Genomic DNA, 22,179 nt, shown 5'->3' with positions numbered 1-22,179 from the left:
ATGGGCAATTTCCATCTCAATTGAAATTGGCCATTGTAAAACCTATCTTAAAAAAGCCCTCCCTCGACCCCCTGGTACATAATAATTATCGGCCTGTTTCGCTGCTACCATTTTTGGGTAAGGTGATCGAGAGGGCGGTTGCAATCCAGCTTCAGGCGGTCTTGGATGAAACGGATTATCTGGACCCATTTCAAACTGGCTTCCGGGCGGGTTACGGGATTGAGACGGCCATGGTCGCCTTGGTCGATGATCTCTGTCTGGGCATCGACAGGGGAAGCGTGTCCCTGTTGGTGCTCTTGGACATCTCAGCGGCTTTCGATACCATAGACCATGGTATCCTTCTGGGACGCCTGGCAGAGGTGGGAATCGGGGGCACTGCGCTCCAGTGGTTCCGGTCCTACCTCTCCGGGAGGTCCCAGATGGTGCAGCTGGGAGACGTGTGCTCCGACGAGCGGGCCCTTAAAACTGGGGTCCCTCAAGGAGCCATTCTGTCTCCCATGCTATTTAACATTTACATGAAACCGCTGGGAGAGATCATCCGGAGACATGGGGCGCGGGGTTATCAGTACGCTGATGACACCCAAATTATTTTCTCTATGTCTCCGACTGATGCAGTGACTGGGGATGGCGTCTCTCCTCTCGTGGCCTGTCTAGAGTCAGTAATGGGCTGGATGAGGGAAAACCGACTCAAGTTGAATCCAGAGAAAACGGAGGTACTAGTGATAGGTTCTCCTGGTCCAGGAATGGCGGTGGTTCCACCTGTCCTGAACCGGGTCACGCTCCCTGTGAAGGACTCCGTGCGCAGTCTGGGGGTGCTTCTTGATTCATCGCTCCATCTGACTGCTCAGGTGAATGCGACGGTCAAGAGCACCTGTCATCAGCTTCGGCTTATTCGCCAGCTGCGCCCATACCTGGCCCAGAGGGACCTAGAAACTGTTGTACATGCTCTGGTAACTTCGAGACTGGACTTCTGCAATGTACTCTACATGGGGCAACCCTTATACCAAACTCGGAAGCTGCAAATGGTGCAGAATATGGCAGCCCGGCTGGTCACTGGCGTTTCCAGGACCAGCCATATAACACCGGTTTTGAAAGATCTCCATTGGCTGCCCATTCGCTTCCGGGCTCAATATAAGGTGTTGGTGATTACCTATAAAGCCCTAAATGGCTTGGGCCCAGGATACCTAAAGGACCGCCTCTCCCCATACATTCCGCCTCGCACCCTCAGAACGTCTGGGCAGCAATTACTGAAGGTGCCTGGGGCTAGGTTATCTTCCACCACACGGAGGACATTCTCCATGGCTGCCCCAGCCCTTTGGAATACGCTGCCCACCGAGCTCCGCTCGACTACCACCCTGGCCCAATTCAGGAAGGACTTAAAAACCTTCCTGTTCCAACAGGCATTCCCCGACTAAAAATCCTGTGGGCCTCCCTCCTCTTCCATGGCCAAGAGGTTGGGCTAAGGGGTTTTTAATTCTGTTAGTTTTTATTGATTGTTTTTATTGATTGTATGGTTAGCCTGTGTAGTTGTATCTTTTTATATTGTTTATGGCACCATTGTTTTTTAACCTATGTTGTAAGCCGCCCTGATCTTGGGAAGGAGCGGGATATAAATAAAATTTTATTATTATTATTATTAACTAAGTTTTTCAATTATATATATCAAGGTAATTTTAACACAAAACTCAATAAAAATACCATATGCAGAAAATTCAAAGAGTAATGTATCTAAATCACTAAAGATAAAGGTAAAGGTATTCCCCGTTGACAAAACTGTCAAGTCGTGTTCAATCATAGGGGGTAGTGCTCATCTCCGGTACTAAGCCATAGAGCCAGCGTTGTCAGAGACTACTCTGTGATCATATGGCCAGCATGACTGCACAGCACCTGGGCCTCCAACTTGCAATCTTGCAATCAACAGTCAGTGTCTTAACCACTTGAGCCATCGCATTCCCTTAGTGATTTAATAACAATAGGAAGTACATTTCTATACCACTTATCAGTGCATTTAAGCAATCTCTAGGTGGTTTACAATGTGTAAGCTAATTGCCCTCAACAAGCTGGGTACTCATTTAGCAACTCGGAAGGATGCCAGGCTGAGTCAACCCTAAGCCCCTGGCTGGTACTGAACCTCGTGATTGGTAAGTGAGTGGCTGCAGTACTCTGTGCCACCAGGGCTCCATTTAAGCCACTACTTCAAGTAATAATGTCTTTAAGTAGTAATTTAAGTCACTACTTTAAGTAATAATATATTTAAGGGATGAAGTATAAAACAGAGGTGAAATGATTATTTGCCAGTATTTACTTAATAATAATAATAATAATAATAATAATAATAATAATAATATAATAATAATAAAAGTTTATTTTTATCCCGCTTTTCCAACTTTTGATCAAAGCGGCGTACAGATTTAGATAAAAAATACATCAAGATAAAACAATTAAAACAGCATTTAAAAACAATCACAATAACAACAATAGGGTCAGCTGAGTGGGGGGAATCCATAACATTGCAAGGTCATCTACAGAGGGGGTTAAACATAAAATGACATCTCATGGGGGGAAGGCTTGGGAGAAGAAAAAGGTCTTAAGTTTCTTCTTAAAGAGATCTAAAGATGTGGTGGAGCGGAGCTTGTCTGGGAGATTATTCCATATTCTAGGGACCGAGATAGAAAAGGCCCGTTGCGAGGTCCTCGCATAACGTGCCGTTGGGACCTCCAGCAAGTTCTTCCCTGCCGACCTGAGTGTGCGGGGCGGATTATATGGGGATAGGGGGTCCTCCAAGTACCCTGGGCCCAAGTCATTTAGGGTTTTATAGGTCATTACCAGCACCTTGTATTGCGCCCGGAAGCAAATTGGCAGCCAATGGAGATCTTTCAAGATAGGTGTTATGTGGTCTGACCTGGAACACCCAGCGACCAGTCTCGCTGCCATATTTTGCACTAACTGTAGCTTCCGGGTTTGGTACAAGGGTTGCCCCATGTAGAGCGCATTGCAGAAATCCAATCGAGAGGTTACCAGAGCATGTACTACAGTTTCAAGGTCCCTCCAGTCCAGGTAGGGGCGCAGCTGGCGTATCAGCCGAAGCTGATAACAAGTGCTCCTGACACCGCACATTTTGGAAGTGGTTTACCTGATAATTGCCTGATCTTAAGCAGCTATGGATTTGACTATAAGGAGTTGATGGAGATGAAGTATTGTCAGAGGGCGCAAGAACTCCACAGGCCTGACAGTAGCCACCTAGCCTCTTTTCATCTATGATGCAGTGAAGTGATGAACCAATCTGAAAAACAGCAACAACATCAGATTTCTATCAATGACTTTAAACAGTCCACTATTTAAGAGAAACACTTCAGAGGCAGTATTAAGGGACAGAGTTTCAAATGGAATGTTATGTACACACATTATAATTCTACCTAGGATTATTACATGTTTGTATGGCTTTAGTTTTGCTGAACAAAAAAGAATGAGTAATCTGAGTGAATTCTTTGAAATGATGAAACTGGTGAATACATATTGGTACTGTAATAAGGTATTTTTCTATTTGAGCCTTTCACAATTCAGCCTGTTCACTACTACCTGGCTGAGTAGAACTCTCAGGTTGTACTGGCAAACCTCAGTTAATGAAGCACCTGACAAAGAAGTTCCTTTTGACAAAGTCCTTTTACAGGTCCAGCCCAGGCCCCTTTCTTGTCATCTTGTCTAGCTGAAAGTTACCTTTTTTTCTCAGCACTAGCAGAAAGACAAATAAACCGGCTGAGTGACTTTCAGCAAATCACACACTCTCAGCCTCAGAATACGGCAATGATAAATCCCCTTTGAAGAAACTTTCCAAGTAAACTCCATGACAGCTTCACCTTAGGGTGACCATGAGTTGGAAACAACTTGAATGTATACAACAATACAGCAATACAAAAAGACAAGGCTTTTAGTGTTGGGTTGTGCAACACAGTGTCTGCAGTAAATAATCCAATAAAGCTTGAACTGAAAAAGAGCAGGATTCTGCTCTAGTTGATCCTATTGTAGTTGTGTGTAGTTAAGTACAACAGACATGATAAACAACTGCCTTTAGAATTGCTTACTAATATGAGTGAAGAGCAAAATAGAAAGAAAAGCAGAAAGCAAATTAGCTTGTCTCACCAGTTGCCCTGGCATGTTGAAAAAGCATAGAGCTATAAAGTTTCACTTCTAAAATGGAAATTATAAGAAAAATGAAAGCTGTTGAAAGAAAAAGATCATCCTGGGATGCATTTTGGAAGAAGTTTTCAACAACATGTTGAGATGTTTTTGTTTACTAATGCAAGGTTTGCCTGATTTGGTTGTTTCATTTCACATGTGCATAATGTTAGTTTTTGAGTAAGAAATTTGCTGAAACATGTTTCTCTCCTTTTCTGTGGTGTAGAAACCTACTCCTATTCTTTCAATATTATTTCTACCCCTGGTACCAATGGTTCTGTTAAAGAAGACAAGCTCAGTAACACATCTACTCTGTTAACTGAGGTATACCAGTAATTGTGATGCTAACGTATTTGCTCTGTCAATTAGAGGTTTTAAAAACAGGTAATTAGTTATTGGAATCTCATTACAGATTTATATACAATTTAGGTTTCAATCCTAAATACATTTATTAAGGAGTAAAACTCACTGGAAAAAAGGAGACCTAACTGCACTGCATGAAGGATTGCACTATACAGGATTGCACTGTCAAGTACTTGGTTACCCTTGTACAAACAGTTATTACAGAACAACCCACCTTTGAAATAAGTTCTTTGGTTCTAAAGAATTTCTCTCTGGCATTTACATACAGCTCAGAGTTTGTGGAACCCTGCTGAAAGTAGATGGCTCCTAAATCATAACAGACCTGGAATAAGCAAGATTAAAATGTTAGAAAAATATTTCTGCATATCACACTATATTTGAGAAATGATGAGACCATTACATCATTTTGACAACTAAATTTTCAACTGCAGCTTAAGGCATACCTGGCACTGCATTTCCTCAGCACTGATGATGAATCCAGCTGCAGAGCTCTCTGTTTCTCCATTAACCATACCAGGTTCCATGGCAAGCAAATCAAGAGTTCTTATTGTGTGAATGTAAAGATCCTTATTTAACTTGAGTGCTCCTTCTAGCACCAGAATGGAATCATCAGCCTGCTCTTTCAACTATAATAATGCAAGGAAATATATATATATATCTGTATGGTAATTACTCAAAAGTTGTATTTTTAGAATATTTAAGAGATAATTCTCCTTTTCTCTATTCTAGTATGAAAAGAATAGGATCAGGTTCCACACTAACAAATATCAGCTACTCCTATCCCTAATTATTCCGATGTGATTACACCTTAACTGGTTTCTAGTTGAGATTTATTCATACTGAAAGAACACATTAAGAAACTAAGATTAAATGCAAAGAAAAAAATGACTTTTTTCCAGTGTTATTTCTTCTTTGTCTGTAATCATGGATTTACTGCTATTTATGAAACAGTTCCCTTAGATATGTTCCTGAACCATTAAACATGGGAAATGCCAACGCTGCCTGGGAATGATGGAAGTTTTGGTCCTACATCTGGAGAGAAACAGGCTGGAGAAGGTGACCATTAACTAAAACATCAGGCTCACTATTTCCAACTTCCAGATCCATGTGAAACAGGAAACTGGTCACATTATCATCATGAATAAATTAAATCAGGAGGCAGGTGGAGGAATGGAATTTGTAGGATGATAACTCAGACATTTTAAAAAGGTAACACAATACTGCTCTCTACTTCTTTATTTGTAATGGTGAGGTAAATGGCAGTTGGAGGCATATAATCCATATCCTGTGAAAGGAACTGTGAGCAACACAGAAAAGTGCTCATCAACTCTTTTTACCATACCTAAAGACAGACATTCCCCTCTCAATATTCTTCTTGATTTCCTACCTATACCTATTCCCAGAGCCATTCCTATTATTGCTAACAATGCTCAGAATTTGAGAGCAATTCCAAGGACAGACATTACAGTTGGAGGTAAAATTATCTGTTTCTTTCTTGTGTTTTCACTTGCCCAGATAAGAGTGCATAAAATAGAAAAGTGTCCCTCTCAAGGTTGAACTTACTTTACAGCTTTGTACTACAGTAGAAATAAATCCAATGGCTACTGAAACCAGACCTTTGCCTTTATTTTTCTATTCTAGTTCCCTGCACCAATGACCAATTTGAGAAAATCTTCTCAAATTTGAGAAAATCTTCTCAAATGGGAATGTCATTTCCAACATGGAACTGGAAACCGTCTCAAAACAGGATAGCATCAGCTTTCACAGGGAAGTTACAAGGAGCCATAATTAAACAGGTAGACACTAAATTTGGGCAAATTGCCACATTATTAACTTCATCTTTCCAATTCACTCATATTAGTGTTTATCAAAAAGAAAAGCACTTACCACCTTTAAAATATTTTCTGTTACTTCTTTTTCTTGTTGAATCTGGTTCATTCTAACAAAAACAGATAAACACAATTCTGAAATTACCACTTACATGTTTAAAGTCTGTGTTTATATTTAGCTGATTTGATAAAAGTAGTGCTGGTTAAAGTTTGAAAAACATACACAGACTTACACATTTAACTGAGGTGGGCCAGGTTTTGCTTGTTTGACAGGAAAACTACTTTTGACTATGGTTCTAATAGCCCTATTATAATAAAGAGAAAATGATTAGGAAAGAATAGGCAAATCTTGTGAACAGTTGGATCTTATGGTCATCGTCCTTTAAAACAAGACTCTGTGCTACTGTAAATAAAACAGACTCTGAAGTGTCACAACAACTGGACATGCAGTCCCAGCAGCCTCTCTGGTCATAAAAATACCATGCTCAAGTTGCCAAGATATTTAATAAGAGCCAACACACAAAAATACAATAAAATAATGAGGAGTTAAAATGATGCATGAAATAACTGAGACTACATTCGCACTGCAGTAATAATCCAGTTTGTCACCACCACTTTAACAGCCGTGGCTCAATGCTGTGGAATTTTGGGAACTGTAGTTTTGTGAGACATTTAGCCTTTTCTATCAGAGCTTTGGTGCCACAATAAACTACAATTCCCAGAATGCCACAGCACTGAGCCATGACAGTTAAAGTAGTGTCAAACCACTTCTGCAGTATGGATGCAGCTGTAGTAGTATTTAAAATCACCAACGTATAACAGGGTTTGAAATATCAAGAATTTAAAAGGCCTGGGAGAACAAAGTAGTCCTAATTAGCGATGGAGCAAAACTACATCCACACTGCAGAAATAATCCAGTTTGTCACCACCACTTTAACAGTCATGGCTCAATGCTGTGGAATTTTGGGAATTTCACAGCAGGAGCATTATTTTAAATATTTTTAAAAACAACATTTCACAAAAACAATTCATTCAACAAAAGAATGAGAATTGATTAGAATTGATAGATATTATAAAAATTACATGAAAATTAATCAGTAACAGCTGATTATCATTTCATTAGTTTCAATAGCTTTTCTATTGTGGATGGAACAGAGTTCGAACTCACTGGAAAGGGATACCCCCACCCTCACCCCGCAATCTCTTTCTCCTCTAAAGATTGTTGAAAGTGATCATTCAATTTAGGAGAATCTACAAGTAAACAGAAAATGTACCAAAATTATGGTGATCTTAAGCATGGCTCTTTTGTATTAGAAAGCTGTACAACAAGGGAGAATAGGTGAAAAATTTCCATGAATGCACCTGGATACTGTATGTTAAAGTCACAGGCACCCAACTCCCAACATGGCAATAACAGATCTTGTACTCTAAATTTCTATTTTTATATATTTTATTTATGACTTAGTATAAATATGAAACAAAAATGCTATCGAAGTAAATTCTCAATTCTCTGAATGCACTTATTTAAACATTATAAATGAATTAAGATTTATTGAATCTTAACATCTCCACTGTGTTAAACCTCTGTAATTACACCCAAAATAATTAAGACCTCACCATCTATTATAGAGCAGTATAGCCATTGCAGTGGTTGGAGGTACACTAGCAAGGTCCACATCCACATGTTTAGTTCCTGGAGGAACCTTACTAATACACAGCAGTTCATTCAGGAGCATGTTCAGTACAGGGACTGACAAGCTAAAAAAAATACAAAACAAATAAAAAAAAAAAACCAAGATGATAACCTTATCATTGCAAGCTGTTGGCACATTTCCCCCTCAAAATAATAGCCTCAGATATACTCGCAAATGCAGCCTATGCATACCTTCCAACAAGCAATTATGTAAAACCCTTCAAGAAATCTAAAAATTCTATATTCATTTTTTGTCTGTCTCTATAAGCCTTTTTCCACTGACAATACATATATTCTTGCACTTGAAAATGTATTTATGCTTTTGTGTGTGCTATACACTCTCTTCTATAGAGAGAAGGAAGAAATTAAAATATTTCATCAAACAACCACCATAATTGCTTTTGCTAATCATAGTTACTAAGAAAAGAAGCGGGAACAGGTGGTGGTGGTGGTTTTGTCCTCTGCTGGGACTAGTATGTCAAATAATATTGGGGGAAGGGGAGGAAAACTAGTATTTACCTATGGTTCCTCCCTCTGCTATAGCAAACTAGACAGGTAGGGAGAATATTTATTCCTTGGGATCCATTTCCCCTTTTACAACGGTGGCTTAAATGAATTGGAGAGGAGAGTGGGAATCTACATCTACCAAAGATCACTAAACATAAAGTTCAAAGAACAAATAATGCTAATGCTGTTTGCCTGAGAAATTACTTCAGGCTACAGAAATTGTCTACTTCGTATGCCTGCATTTTCCAGATATTATTTCCACCTCCTGCTCAACATCCCCATCCTGCCAACTCCCTTAGTTCCCACTCCTTGGGCAAGGTGAAACAGAAGTACCTTTTTTGGTTCCTTTTTAAAAGCCAATTAGTTTTTAGAAACAGGAAAATTAAAAAAGCAAAAACATATAACTATAATGGTAACTGAGTTTTAAAAAAACATAAGAACCATCATTTTAACTAATTAATTTTCAAAATTAAAGTCCCAAACTCTGGTCCAACAAAATCTAAAAGACTTTAATTCCACATATGCTTTTGTAGAACCTTTCTAAGGATGTATATTACCTTTATTTCCTGCCTCTCTTGCATGGTGAAACATGAGATGGTATACACTGTACTTTCCCGTTCAGGTACAGACCAAATCTTTTAACCTTCAATACAGCTGATACATTATAATTAGGAATTATTAATATATGTCTTTAAAAAACAGATTTGCATTAGTTTGTGTTCCTCCAAAATGGAGACTTAAAATAGTACTACAGGATAATTAAAACCACAGAGAACTCATTCACATAATGAAAAATTAATATCATCTGCAGCATAATTATTAATTAATAATAATAACAACCAAGAAGGTCATCCCTACCTTTTCTCCAATACATCTAAATCCCATTTTAAATGTGCAGCAACTTTCAAAGCAAGTAATTTTAAAATACGGTTCCTCTTGTTATCTGGTGGAGGCTGAACCTGGTTCTGCTCATTCACTAAAGGTTTGGAAGCCTGCTCCAAAAACTGAATGATTAGCTGGACAGGTGACGGATCTAATAGGCAGAAAAGAGATATGTGCATTTTCAGTAAAAATGTTACACAGGGTGAAGATAAAAAAATAAAAAGCAAGGTGCACCTTTTTTAGAATCATGCAAAACAATTATATTTGTTGCTTGAAATAAATCTTAGCTAAGAGACTGATACTTAATCTCCACTGAGATCGTAATTGTATGCGTTTAAGAGTATTATGTACTTTACATAACAGAACATTAAGGTGCGCCATCCAGTTTATGTTCAACAGGGAACTGGGTATGATATATTTTTGCAAACACTTATTAAGGCCTAAATTATATCTTAACTCTTCTGTCTATGAACTTACTACATACTAAGCACGCATAATGTGTAGCATGCCCCTTAGGCTACAATCCAATAATTTCATCCTGATTTTAGAAGCTTAACTATACGCTGGATTGCTGTCTTCTGCAAGTGAGGGACAGCAGACAATAAACCCTACACAGTTAAGGAGAATCGTAAAAACTTTAGTATGGAACAACCCAGTCCTTTCCATGCTACATAATTATAATGTTATGATTTCCCTTTAACTGCCATGACCACATCCTATTGAATGTTAAAACATGGTTAAAACAGCCAAAGAAGTCACTCGTGCTTTTAAGGTCTGATGGCCAGGCAAAATAATAGACTCAACTGTTCACTGAAAACTCAAGAGGAGGAGCCAACCCGACTTCTCTTGGGAAGTAGCTCTCTTTCTTTTAGGCTACAGATAATTTCATTTTGCATTCCTTCCTGACAACATCTTTGGCTTCAGTCCAGAGTTCTTCTAGCTCCTGGTCAATAAGGCTTAATAGTGCAAATTTATTTTTTTTTACATTATGTATTCTACAGGGATGTCCTTCAGTTTGTATTTTGACACAATGTGTTCTTTAGCAATGTGTTTAGCGTTCTTTAGCTTTACTCCATCTTTTTATATTAGCGGTTCATAGTCTATACCACAATCTGCTCCTGGTCTTGTTTTTGAAGAGACAATGGAGCTTCTCCATCTCCTGCTTCCAATTATGTAGTTTATTTAATTTCTATATTCCCCATTAGGCGATATCCAAGTACAGTGGGCCCTTGTTATCTGCTGGGGTTTGGTTCCAGGAACCCCTCTGAATAACAAAATCCATGTATGCTCAAGTCCCCTTAAATACAATAGCATAGCAAAATGATGTCCCTTATATAAAATGGAAAAAATAATCAAGGTTTGATACTTGAAATTTATACTTTTTTGAATATTTTCAAGCTGTGGATGCTTGAATCTGTGTATAAAAAATCAGTGGATAAGGAGGGCCAACTGTATACACAGTAGTCACCTTACTGTTTACCATCCCTGCTCCAGAACACTACTAACAAATCTTAGTTATAGATCCAGACACTGCTGTTGTCTCTGAGAAATCCTCTGCCAGTGTCAAAAACCCACACATGCCCTACTGCTGTTGCTGTCCAGTAGCTGTTTGGCACATTTATTCTGTCTCCTCAGCAAATACCTGTCTGGTATGGAAGATCCTACCAGCAGCACTGCTACTGTCTGCATAGCTTCTTGCCTCGCAAATGCATACAATTCCAACACCATGGAAAGGTAGTACTATGGTAGGATTTGTGGTTTAGGGAGACATATTTAAAATTGTCAGCCAAAGAGCTCAAATGCCTCACTATACTATAAACCCAGGATTCCATAGGCTGTTGCCATGGCAGTTAAAGTGCAATTACCGTGCTATAACTGTGAAGTGTGAAAGGGCCTCCAGTCTAGCTTTCTCCTCATTGGTGGTCACTAATACAGATAAAAACTGTAGGTTAGAACATAACCCGCCTTGAATCCCATTGTGGGAGAAAGGCATGATATAAATCATTGAAATAAAATAAAATAAGTAATACTACCAACCAGGAGAACTCTTTTTCAGATGTTTCTCTAGAAGCGACTCTTCTAGCAAGAACTCAAACCAGGAAGTTTGAGGTGGTGTGCAGGGTCGGCTAGAAGTGGCAGCCTCTCGGTCAACAGCTTCTACGCTCATCTTCCTCTTTCAATTTTTTCTTCTTCTTTGAGAACTCTCTTGGGTCAGTAGCACCAGATGTCTCTTATTTAAAAGAAAAATGCTTTAAGTCAGAAAACAAGTATTTCCATAAACACAAGTTATGCTCTTATCAAAGGACTGTAGATCCCAGGACCACCCAGTCCAACCCTGTCCAATACAGAAATGGGGGACAGCTAAAGCACTCCTAACAGATGGCCATCCAGCCTCCATTTAAAAATCTCCAACAGAGCTTATCATTTTCACAGGACTCTACATTACAAAAACAACAGAGTGAAAGTGGAGTGAAGTTACCTCCTTATTTAGTAATTTGGATGGAACAACCAATAAAGCAAGAACTCTCAAAATAAATGCAACCTTACATCAATGAAAAAGCCTTATTCCTTGACCCTTATGTCTTATGAGAAGAGGCTTACAGTGTCTTAAAGATGACACATATTATTGGGCATGTATTTGGTAAGTCATCACACACACAAGGTGGTTTCAGACCATGGCTGGGCATCTGCATACTGTGGGCTACATGCAGCCTCCCAAGCCCCTTTTGGTGGTCCTGCAGTGTTCCCCACAATGTTTTTTATATTAACACTGCAGTTGGTCAATAGAATTCAGCAGCATACCATTAAATACACTATAACCCACTAAGAAAGGAATTTATTTCATGTTTAATACACTTTGTCCAAAATGGGACCCAGAGGGCCTTACAATGTAAGTTTAAAAAGACAGTCAATATCATTTCATATTCAGTATCATAATAAAAGCCACTAAGCATATGTAATATTTATATATAATTAATATATCTAGCAATAATCAAATATGTGGTGGGATTTTCTTAATAATGAAATTAATATTACCAAATACTAAAACATCACAGTTAAGTAGTGGATCTTTTGAAGAAACAGGGTACTTCTGAGCATATACTGGATATACTTGACTGTAAGTTGATCTCATGTATAAATTGAGGGCAGGTTTGGGGGCCAAAATTATGAATTTTGATATGAACTATGGATAAGCGGAGGGTAAAACTTAGGACCATGTAGCAAAACGTGTAAAGGATGAAACAAAGGAAAACAATGCTAAAAAACTTACAAAATTCCAGCGGACGTATCTGTTTGTGTTCAGTGTAAAGGCAGGATGGATCAGATAACAGAAGGGTGTCAGTGCTTCCAGCACAGATGATGCTCTTGCCTTTCACCAGAGGATGGTTCCCTTTTGTATAAGAGATAAAGTACAGGATTTACAATGAACCCATGGATATGTCAATCCAGGTTTTTGGAGTCAATCTTTTAACTAAAATTTCTAGATTTATACATGGGTATATACAGTATACTCAGGCAATGGAAAGGGTTTCAGTGTATGTGTACCTTCAAGTGGCTTGTCAATTTATGGAGACCCCATGAATTTCATAGGGCCCATAGAGAGACAGGCCAAGATAAAGCTGCTTCGGGTCACTTTGGAGGTATGCTGTTTAAATGACACACGCATCTTAAGAGGCCAGAAGCTGCGCCAAAGCTGCGCTCTGGTCTTTAGGACTGGAACACAACTTTGATGCACCTTCTGGCCTCTTAGGACGCATGCATCATTAAACAGCAAACCTCCAAAGTGACCCAAAGCAGCTTTATTTTGGCCTGTCTGTATGGGCTCATAGTTTCCTTAGGCAAGGACTATTCAAAGGTGGCTTTGCCAGTTCCTTGATCTGAAACATAGCCAACAGCACCTGGTATCCCTCGGCAGTCTCCCATCCCAGTACCAACCAGGGCTGATCCTGCTTGGCTCCCAAAAATCAGACTGGATCTGGGACCTGATTTCAATACTGGAACTGAACTGTCCCTCCTTTCCCACAGCAATCCCGCCTCCCTCCCTAAACCCAGAAATTTAAAGGGGAGCATCTCTCTCTCTGCTGTTCCTGTTATTTGCTGCAAGAAAGAAGCCCTTCCAGATCTACTGAAAAAGAAGACTCAAGGCTAGGAAAGCTCATGCTACCAGTTCGCCTCAAGGGCTGCATCCACTGCAGAAACAATCCTTGTTAGCAATGCTAGAAATCAGAGCAGATTTAGTTATTAACAATATAAATTGCATTCCAGGGCTGCATCCACACTGCAGAAACAATCTGGTCTCACACCATTTTAACTGCCATGGCTCAATGCTGTGGAATTTTGGGAGCTGTATTTTGTTATGGCACCAGAGCTCTCTCTGGCAGAGAAGGCTAAGTGTCTCAGAAAACTACAGTTCCCAGAATTCCATACACTGAGCCATGGCAGTTCAAACTAGTGCCAAACCAGATTATTTCTCCAGTGTGGATGCAGGCTTAGAGAGAGAGAGAGAGAGAGAGGGACTGGAAAGCACTCAGTTCGGCTCACCTTCCCTCCGCCTGGCCCTAGTCCTCTCCCTTCTTCCTGAGAGGCCCCTCCCTCCCACAAGGCCATCCAAAATGGCGGCCATCGACGCCCCTTTCCCTTCATCTTGCCTCAGAAGCAGCGCTGCCGACGCCCGCTCCGCCTCCATGTCCTGATTCTGACCAATCAGGTGGCGGCAGCAAGGTCAAGGCCTAACGGGATTGGTCGAGGGCGTCAATGGGGCCTGGGCTTTTTGCTTGCTTCCCTCTTAGTTTAACCGCAGTCCTGGCTTTGCGGGAGAGGACTGCTTCCATTCCGCACTGCAGAGATATATGTTTGGTACCACTTTAACAGCCCTGCCTTAATGCCAAGCAGTTCTGGGATTTGTAGTTTGGTGGCACCAGACCTCTCTGACAGAGAAGGCTAAATGTCTCACTGAACTACAGCTCCCAGAATTCCATAGCATTGGATTATTTATTGGCTAAGAAGCATGACTTTACATTTATATTAGTGTTGTTAGCTTTTATTTTGGAGTAGCCTAGGTTTTTCTTGAATGTCCTACATTTTTCAGTGCCTTGTCCTCCTTTGTGGCTATGACATCTGGTCACCCTGAATGGGGACAGCAGACATGGGCTGCCTGAGGGCAGAAGGCAAATGTCGAAAGGGGTTTCCCCCCTTAATTTCAGCACAAATGGACAAATGAAAGGGACGATTTAAAAGTAGGTTCAGTCAAGTAAAGTACAATTTCAAGCCTTTGTCTTGCTCAGACTTCTATAAAGTCTTGCAAGCCAGCAAGGTTTCTTAACAAAGATAGGTTCATCACAAAAATACAGTTGAGTACATAATAAAGTACAGTATAGCAGCACAGAAACCGTACGAAACAAAATTATGTTTTTAGCATTTACTGTGTAATAAATTTTTCTTGAATGTCCTACACTTTAGAGGTGCCTTTTCTTCTTTTGCGCTTAGGACATCTGGTCACCTTGCTGGAAGCTGGTATAGCTGGGTAAGACCCATAAACTGTGTCTGAATCCATGTGGCCTAACTATCCAGGAATGCTTATGCTCATCTATGTCCAAATGCATTGCTGGAGATAAATGGCTTGGCCTCAATAATCCATGTTTTAATAATCCTTCAAATGGGCTACTGCAATGTGCCCTAGTGGGGCTGCCCTTGAAGACAGTACAGAATGCCATATCCTTATCCAGGTTATCTGGGGTGATCAAGAGGGAGCATATTACTCCAGTTTTTAAATCTTCCATTGCTTGCCAATGTACTATCAAATCTAATTCAAGATTTTTCATTCCAGACATCAGCAGCAAAAGATGTGAGCAGTACATCTAGAGAACCCCATATTGCCTAACCCTGCCTTATACATTTCTAGGACCCAAGTATTTAAATGGAAGCTTCTCCTGCTATATTGCACTTAATGTGCCAAGATTTGTAAAAGAGTCCTTTTTAGTGCTACTAGTAATGGCAAATCCCAGAGTGCCAGAACAGACTGGGACCTTCTTTGCGGCTGCTCCTAGTTCACAGAACTGACTGTAAAATAAAACCCCTCCATGGGCAACCTCTTGGCATAATTTTAAAACAGTGCCGGGCAACTTCTAGAAGGTACACATAGCTCACACTGGCCATTGTGGACAGCATCCTTCCATTGCTCTGACATCCACAATTTTCCAACTCAAAAAGGCTCCTTGTATTCTCTAGGTATATGGATGAATTTGCTGTATTAGGGATGGAGCTGGACAAACGTAGGTCCGGTAGGGGATCTTTAAAAACCAATAGCCCCAGAACATAGGGAAATGCTTCTCCACAGCTCTAAATACCCGATAGCCATTCTGGCGGATAAAATGTTTGCCAAAAAATAAAAAATTAAAATAAAATGGAGGGATCGGGAGGCCACAGCTGGCTTGTGACTCATACTTTGCCCACTCTTGCTTTAAAACATTTTAAATTTTACTAGGTGTTTTGATAATAGAGATCCTAGAAAGGTTACGATAGTTGTTTGCACTGCAGTGTTCTTCTGATTATGAAATTGTGGGGTTTTGTGTTTTATGATGTATTAATAACTGTATACTGTACTGTAGTTTGTAATGTTGTTGTAAGCTTCTCTGGGCTTCAGCTATTGAGTGAGCTATACAAATAATATATAAACAATAAAAATTAATAAATTGAATGACTTTGGGCAAATTATTTTTATTAGCCCAATGAATTTTACAAGGTTGTTGGGAGGATCAATGTGGAATTAGATACACAGCATTGAAGGGCAGACTAAAAATATAATAAAGAGAGATTTATTTCTACTTCTACTAATGTACATTTTCACATGTCAAGGTATGTGTTTCCTTCGATGTCTGTGCAATGATGCACACTTATGACTGTATGCACATGAACTAAGGGATAATGTGTTTCCCCAAAGAATGATAGTACAGGTTGCTGACTTTTATTTGTCTGATTTGGGGGGGTTTCCCTCCCTTAGATTAGATTTTTATTTTTTCATAGTTGAAATGAATAATAGCGAAAAGGCATGGCAAACAAGCACAAACAATACAGAAATATTTCATGTGTTTTGAAATCTTGTGATTTCATCTCATTCTTGTTTTTGACATGGTTTAAAATGCTAGGGCTCATTTTATTGGAAAAAAATGCTTGTGTTTCATTAATTCTCATTCTATCAGAAAATACATTTAGTAGCGAAGGTCATCACTTATATAACTTATAGCTCCCAGCTGGCTTTAAAGACACTGCAAGGGGAACAATTCACAATGATCTAGCAAGAGTGATCTTATCTCTGCCCAAGCCTATGGGGCAGATGAGGAGAAGCAATGAGCCCTTCCATTTCTAGCTCAGTCTAGTCCATTGCTGGCTTTACTGTTCCCAATCCTGATAATATAATACATTTTCAACAACAAAAAATGTGCATGCCCTTGCCGAATATTGACTTAGAAAAGCTGCACCAAACTGAAGTATACATATACTGTAATCTGACCATATTCCGTCAGCACCCACAGATTTCATATGAATGATGTATATACTTTGTATTTTTTATTTCCATAGAAGTTAGTATCTATATTCTCGCCTCCTCCTGCTTATCTGGAAAAAGTGACCCGGAGTCTGACTCCCTGCACTCATCCCTTGCAGGAAGAACTGGCCCTAATATGTACATAATGCTTTGCCATACAGTAAGTATGAAACATGAAGCTGAACTAGAAAAACTGAGACAGACAATGAAACAAGTATACAAATATATTTTACAATAGCTATGCAAAAATTTGGGTTTAATACGATTAAATAAGACAAGATAACAGAAATGTCAATATCTGCACCTACAGAATATTACTAAAGATTCACACATTAGAAATACTTCATGCTATTTCAGTACAGGTACTACAGTACAAAATTTATTTCAAAGCTATCATGAAACATTGTGACAACAAATATCCCTCTAGCTTTATTTATACAGTACACATAAAAACCTTATATTCAGATCATTCAAGGGAAGGTGAGATCAGCCACTCTAAGGTACTGTTCCCAAATGATCATCATTAATAAACAGAATAATTTGTTTAATACTGTCAAATACTGTAACAAATTAAAAACTCATTTTTAGTAAACAGCTTCTTAAGTACAGTCTAGGAGGAGGCTTCCATCTCACAAGCAGTATGTTAGGTTCATGACTCCATGTTTTAGAACTTTTCAGTTCGTTCATATAACTGTTTTAGCTTTACAAACTTTGATCCCCATTCACTGAGACAATCATAATTTAAATCTTCCTCTGTGCTGGAGGTCTCTAAGGAACTCAAACTTCCACTGAGAGAGCCCTGGCCCTCTAAGCAATAGACATGCATGCTGTCTGTTGGAAGACTCTGCAAATCCTTGTCTGCATTCTGTATTATTTGAGATATACAATGCTTGAAGTCTAAGACACTGGTAACCAATGAAAGAGTTTCTCTCAAGCATGCAGGATTCTCGTGGAGGTTTCTTTGTGGTCCCGAATGTGATCTGAGGACTGGAGCAGCAGTTCCTGAGGAAAACTGAGGTATGATTTGTACAGGTTTCATTAGTGTATCTATATTATACACACTCTGAGGATGGGGAATAGAAGGAAGAAAAAAGAAACAACAAATACTGTTATCAATAATAAAATATAATTGTATTATTTTAGTATTTTAAAAATCATTTTATACAGCACTTCACATTTTTCAAATGCTTACTCCCTTTTGTGTTTATCATCCTAATGACCTGAAGGGCATGTCAATCACTTTCTGTCTTGTTTTGCAAAGCAGAGAAACCACAACTTGTCCTTCAGACCATACAAAAGAGGGGGGCATCTTTAACCTGAACACAATCAGGCTGTGGCAAGTGAAGGAATTTGAACCTGGGTTTATGCAGGCTATTTGCCGTAATAAATGGAAATGAAATGAACCTGGGTCTACCAGGTCCAAATTCAATTTTCTGTCCACTGAACCAAAGTCAATTTCAATAATAAACAGAGTCATATAGATGGCAGTACTATGCATATTATCCCCTTCTTCACCTCCCATCAATGCAACTTCATACAATCAATTCCTACTGATATTTTCCCTACTGTAAGTTGCCAGCCACTGTATATAATGGCACACAAACTATGTACTAATGATTAGAATGACACCTCGTAAATTATATTGCAGTGATTTTTTTTCTTCACAAAAGGAGAGCAAATTCTTAGGAAGTTTATTATATGAAAAAGTTTTCAGAGATCCTTTAAGAGGAATTGGCCAGCAAAACTCCAATCCTGGAGCAAGTTCATAGAATGATTTCACACAACAAGGACAAGGACAAACACCACCACTTGAAATGCACAAAGGCAATTAATATCACATACAACAAGACGGGATTGATAATTAAGTACCTTGTCTACTCAGTGTTGGTTTAGCATCAGCTGAAAGCATTGTATTCAGTTTTATCTCCTCCTTTATATGTGGCGACCAATAATAATTGCGAGTACTCCAGGCCTGGCTCTTGGATTTTGGGGGCTTCTTGGACAGGGCAATCTTAACCCCCTTAACCTGGAAGAAGCAGGTCATGTAAACTGAGAACTCTCTCATCCTGCCATTAACCTTTTGGGGATGGGGAGGATTGCTCCACCCAGAAAGAGAATGGTGGAGTGATAGACCTTTTGCTGGTCTACCTCACCACCTTCCAGAGCCAAGCCTGGAGTACTCAAAGGGATGGGACAATGATTTTTTTTAAAAAAAAAGGAAGATAAACAACATGTGACAAGGAAGGTCTGGGAAACGTGGAGTTCCCATACATTTTGGATTGCAACTCTTACAATCCCTTAATTCTGGCAATTCTGGATAGAGCCAATGATTGTAGCAGGACAAAACATTTGAAGGGCTAGAAGTTCTCCTCTATAAAATCCTGGATCCCTTTTACACTACACTATTAAGAGTGCTATGATTCCTTGAAATACCTTAGCTGCAACCTTTGGAATTATTGGGATTGCACTTTGGTGAGGCATTAGAGTTTTCCGGCCAAGAATTCTAAATTCAAAGAAGTGGGCTCATAGTGCTATAATTGTGTAAATTGAAAAATTCCCTTGTCTATCAGAACTCTCATCATTTGCCTGAGAAAAAACAATTGAGGAGGGAGATGATCAAGGATGCTAAGGGACCAGGGTCTGGAAGGTTCAAAGGGAATGTTAGCAAAGTCATAAAGTTTATGACAGAGTTTGGAATAGAAGTCAAGGGAAAACGGAATTTTGTAGGGAACAGTTATTTCCTGTCATTACTCAGGAAAGAACTGTGACTAACCCTCCCACTATCACGATTCAGACTATGGGGTCAGATCCACACTCCCTACTTTACAAGTTATGCATCCAATGTGCCATGCCAGTGCCTTATAACCCCCCTGTTTTGTTGTCCCCTAAGAACTACATAACAGGGTTATAACATGATTACAGGTTAGGTAAATTGCATGATAAAGCTTGGGGACTGTGAATGTAGCATGGGTTGTCATTAAAAACAACCAGAGCTACAGTCCTAAATATGCTTGCCCAAGAGCAAACACCAATGAATAATGGTGCTTATTTCCCCATGGGTGAACAGTTGAGACCCTTCAGTTGTTGTTGAACTACCACTCTTAGCATTCTTCATATAGTGATTAGGCCTGATAGCAGTTGCATTACAGCAACATCCAAAAGGACACAGCTGTCCACCTCTAATTTATAGGACTGTTAATTCCTGCAAATGATTTCACCTTTCTAAGCTTTTCTCCTGACAGAAAGATTCACAATCATGTCCCCTATTTACATCTCTGATGCATAATTGAATCTGGGCTATTAATAATTTAAAATGCTGTAGTGATGCCATACCAGATCATGCAAAACCATACCAGGTCATGCTCCCCTCCTCCTTCCTCATTATAATTGAAGACATTTTCTCTAACATCTTCCCAACTTTCATGTTCCTCGGGAATGTGGTAAATTCCTCCCTTCCGAAATCTTGATCTCCCCCACTGACTCCACACAGTATAAGAGACTAATAAACCTGATGAAGGTATAACAAGAGAGACAGAATTTGTCATAAGCAGTATTTGTTATAAGACATACTTATTATAATCTGCAAATTGCAACAGCATTGTTTTTCTAATATAAAAGCAACCTGAGTAAAATAAGCTAGCATTTAATGTTTATATTTCTAAGGAAGAAATGCAATGCTTTAATTTAAGGGTCTAATAAACAAAGGTACACGTTTCAGGAAGGTAATGAATCATCTATATCTTAAAAGCAAGCTTCATTAAAAGGGTATTTTACTTACCTACAGGAATCCACTAGGACATTTAAATAGAAGGCATTTTGGCCAGTCTCTGGCCTTTCACCAATCCTGAGTAAATAAGATACCCAAAGTAAGTAAAACACTGTTTTAATGAAGATTAAAATGGTTTTATAAATTAACTGAGTCATTACTTTTCCGAGACATGTACACTGTTTGGAGGGAGGCTTTTAGCTTCATTCCAAAACAGTCGAGAATTCATTTAAAGCTGAGTTCAGTTTTGAACCACAGGTTTCAAAGACTTGCACACAAAGTTAAAGTAGTGAGGCAGCCTCTGCCAGTTCACATCATGTTCTCTTGCTATCTAGATATGTGGGACAATAAGCCCCTTTGTAGAGCTGAGTGTATGCATACAGCTCTATATCACAGTCTTAATAATGTACTGTTCAGAAATTTTCTGAAGACTTTCAGGAGGATGGAGAGTCTTTGTACAATCATGAAATCTCCCTATTCAAAGGACTATGATAGCTCATTCAGAAAAGGCTGAACAGTGCAAATGTCTTGAGTTGACAGTTGTAGCATATTTATTAGAATGCATGCACCTTCCTTGCTCTTAATGTCTTACAGTAAGTAAAGTAAACAGTGTTTTACTTACTCAATTTCTGTAATGCACTCTACATGGGGCTACCCTTGTGCCTAGTCCAGAAACTTCAATTAGTCCAAAATATGGCATCCAGAGTGATCACCGGAACAGCTAGAAGTGACCACATTACTCCCACCTTAAAATCTCTTCACTGGCTGCCTATTAGTTTTTGGGCACAGTACAAGGTGTTGGTTATCACCTTTAAAGCCCTATATGGCTTGGGCCCAACTTATCTGCGGGATTGCCTTCTTCCATACAATCTGCCCTGCACACTTAGGTCCTCTGGGAAAAACCTTTTACAACCAATAAATACCAGGTTGATTGCAGTTACCCAGAGGGCCTTCTCATCTGCTGCTCCCAAACTATGGAATGGTCTGTAAGAAGAGATCCGGAATATTACCAACCTTGACAGCTTCAAAAGAGCTGTCAAGATGGATCTCTTCCAACAGGCCTTCCCTGAATAATTCACTCAGTCTCCCATGGACATAGATTATCACAGAGAACACCCAAAATTGCCTGTCCTCTGTCTCTGACTGGCTTTGACTGTTGACTATTTTAATTGTTTACAAATATTTTATTATGTATAGTTGGGGGGGATAATAGAATCTATTTTAATATATGTTGTATTTTACTGTATTTTATCAATCCTGTGGGAGAGGCGGGGTAAAAATGGCCACAGCTGGCTATGAGATTCTGGGAGGTGTTGTCCAAAACAGTAATGTTTCCAAATTCTGGCCAAGACCCCCATGGAGTATCTTTACTAGCCAAGATGTTAATCAGTGGGAGAACCCAGAGGCACTGATGGGGAGC

General features: G+C 39.4%; 2 protein-coding genes across 2 annotated transcripts in view; both read right to left on the bottom strand.

Moving 5' to 3' along the window:
- The window catches only part of INTS8 (integrator complex subunit 8), a 35,166-nt gene extending 21,113 nt beyond the window's left edge, over positions 1-14,053 (bottom strand). The window contains exons 1-10 of the mRNA XM_042463259.1: positions 13,993-14,053; positions 12,722-12,841; positions 11,488-11,680; positions 9,427-9,601; positions 7,986-8,126; positions 6,602-6,673; positions 6,427-6,478; positions 4,983-5,165; positions 4,754-4,861; positions 3,134-3,283 (exon numbers count right to left, since the gene is read on the bottom strand). Coding sequence (XP_042319193.1) covers positions 3,134-3,283; positions 4,754-4,861; positions 4,983-5,165; positions 6,427-6,478; positions 6,602-6,673; positions 7,986-8,126; positions 9,427-9,601; positions 11,488-11,617 — 1,011 coding nt within the window. The 5' untranslated portion in view covers positions 11,618-11,680; positions 12,722-12,841; positions 13,993-14,053. The remainder of the gene's footprint in view (positions 1-3,133; positions 3,284-4,753; positions 4,862-4,982; positions 5,166-6,426; positions 6,479-6,601; positions 6,674-7,985; positions 8,127-9,426; positions 9,602-11,487; positions 11,681-12,721; positions 12,842-13,992) is intronic.
- Positions 14,054-17,204: 3,151 nt separating this feature from the next.
- Positions 17,205-22,179, bottom strand: part of LOC121929147 (neural-cadherin-like) — a 73,351-nt gene continuing 68,376 nt past the window's right edge. Inside the window, 2 exon segments of the mRNA XM_042464457.1 lie at positions 17,205-18,056; positions 20,347-20,501. Of these exon segments, the coding sequence (XP_042320391.1) occupies positions 17,658-18,056; positions 20,347-20,501 (554 nt within the window). The 3' untranslated portion in view covers positions 17,205-17,657.

Source organism: Sceloporus undulatus, chromosome 4 (genome assembly GCF_019175285.1).
Source record: "Sceloporus undulatus isolate JIND9_A2432 ecotype Alabama chromosome 4, SceUnd_v1.1, whole genome shotgun sequence".
NCBI lineage: Eukaryota > Metazoa > Chordata > Lepidosauria > Squamata > Phrynosomatidae > Sceloporus > Sceloporus undulatus.
This window is presented reverse-complemented; position numbering and strand designations above follow the sequence as displayed.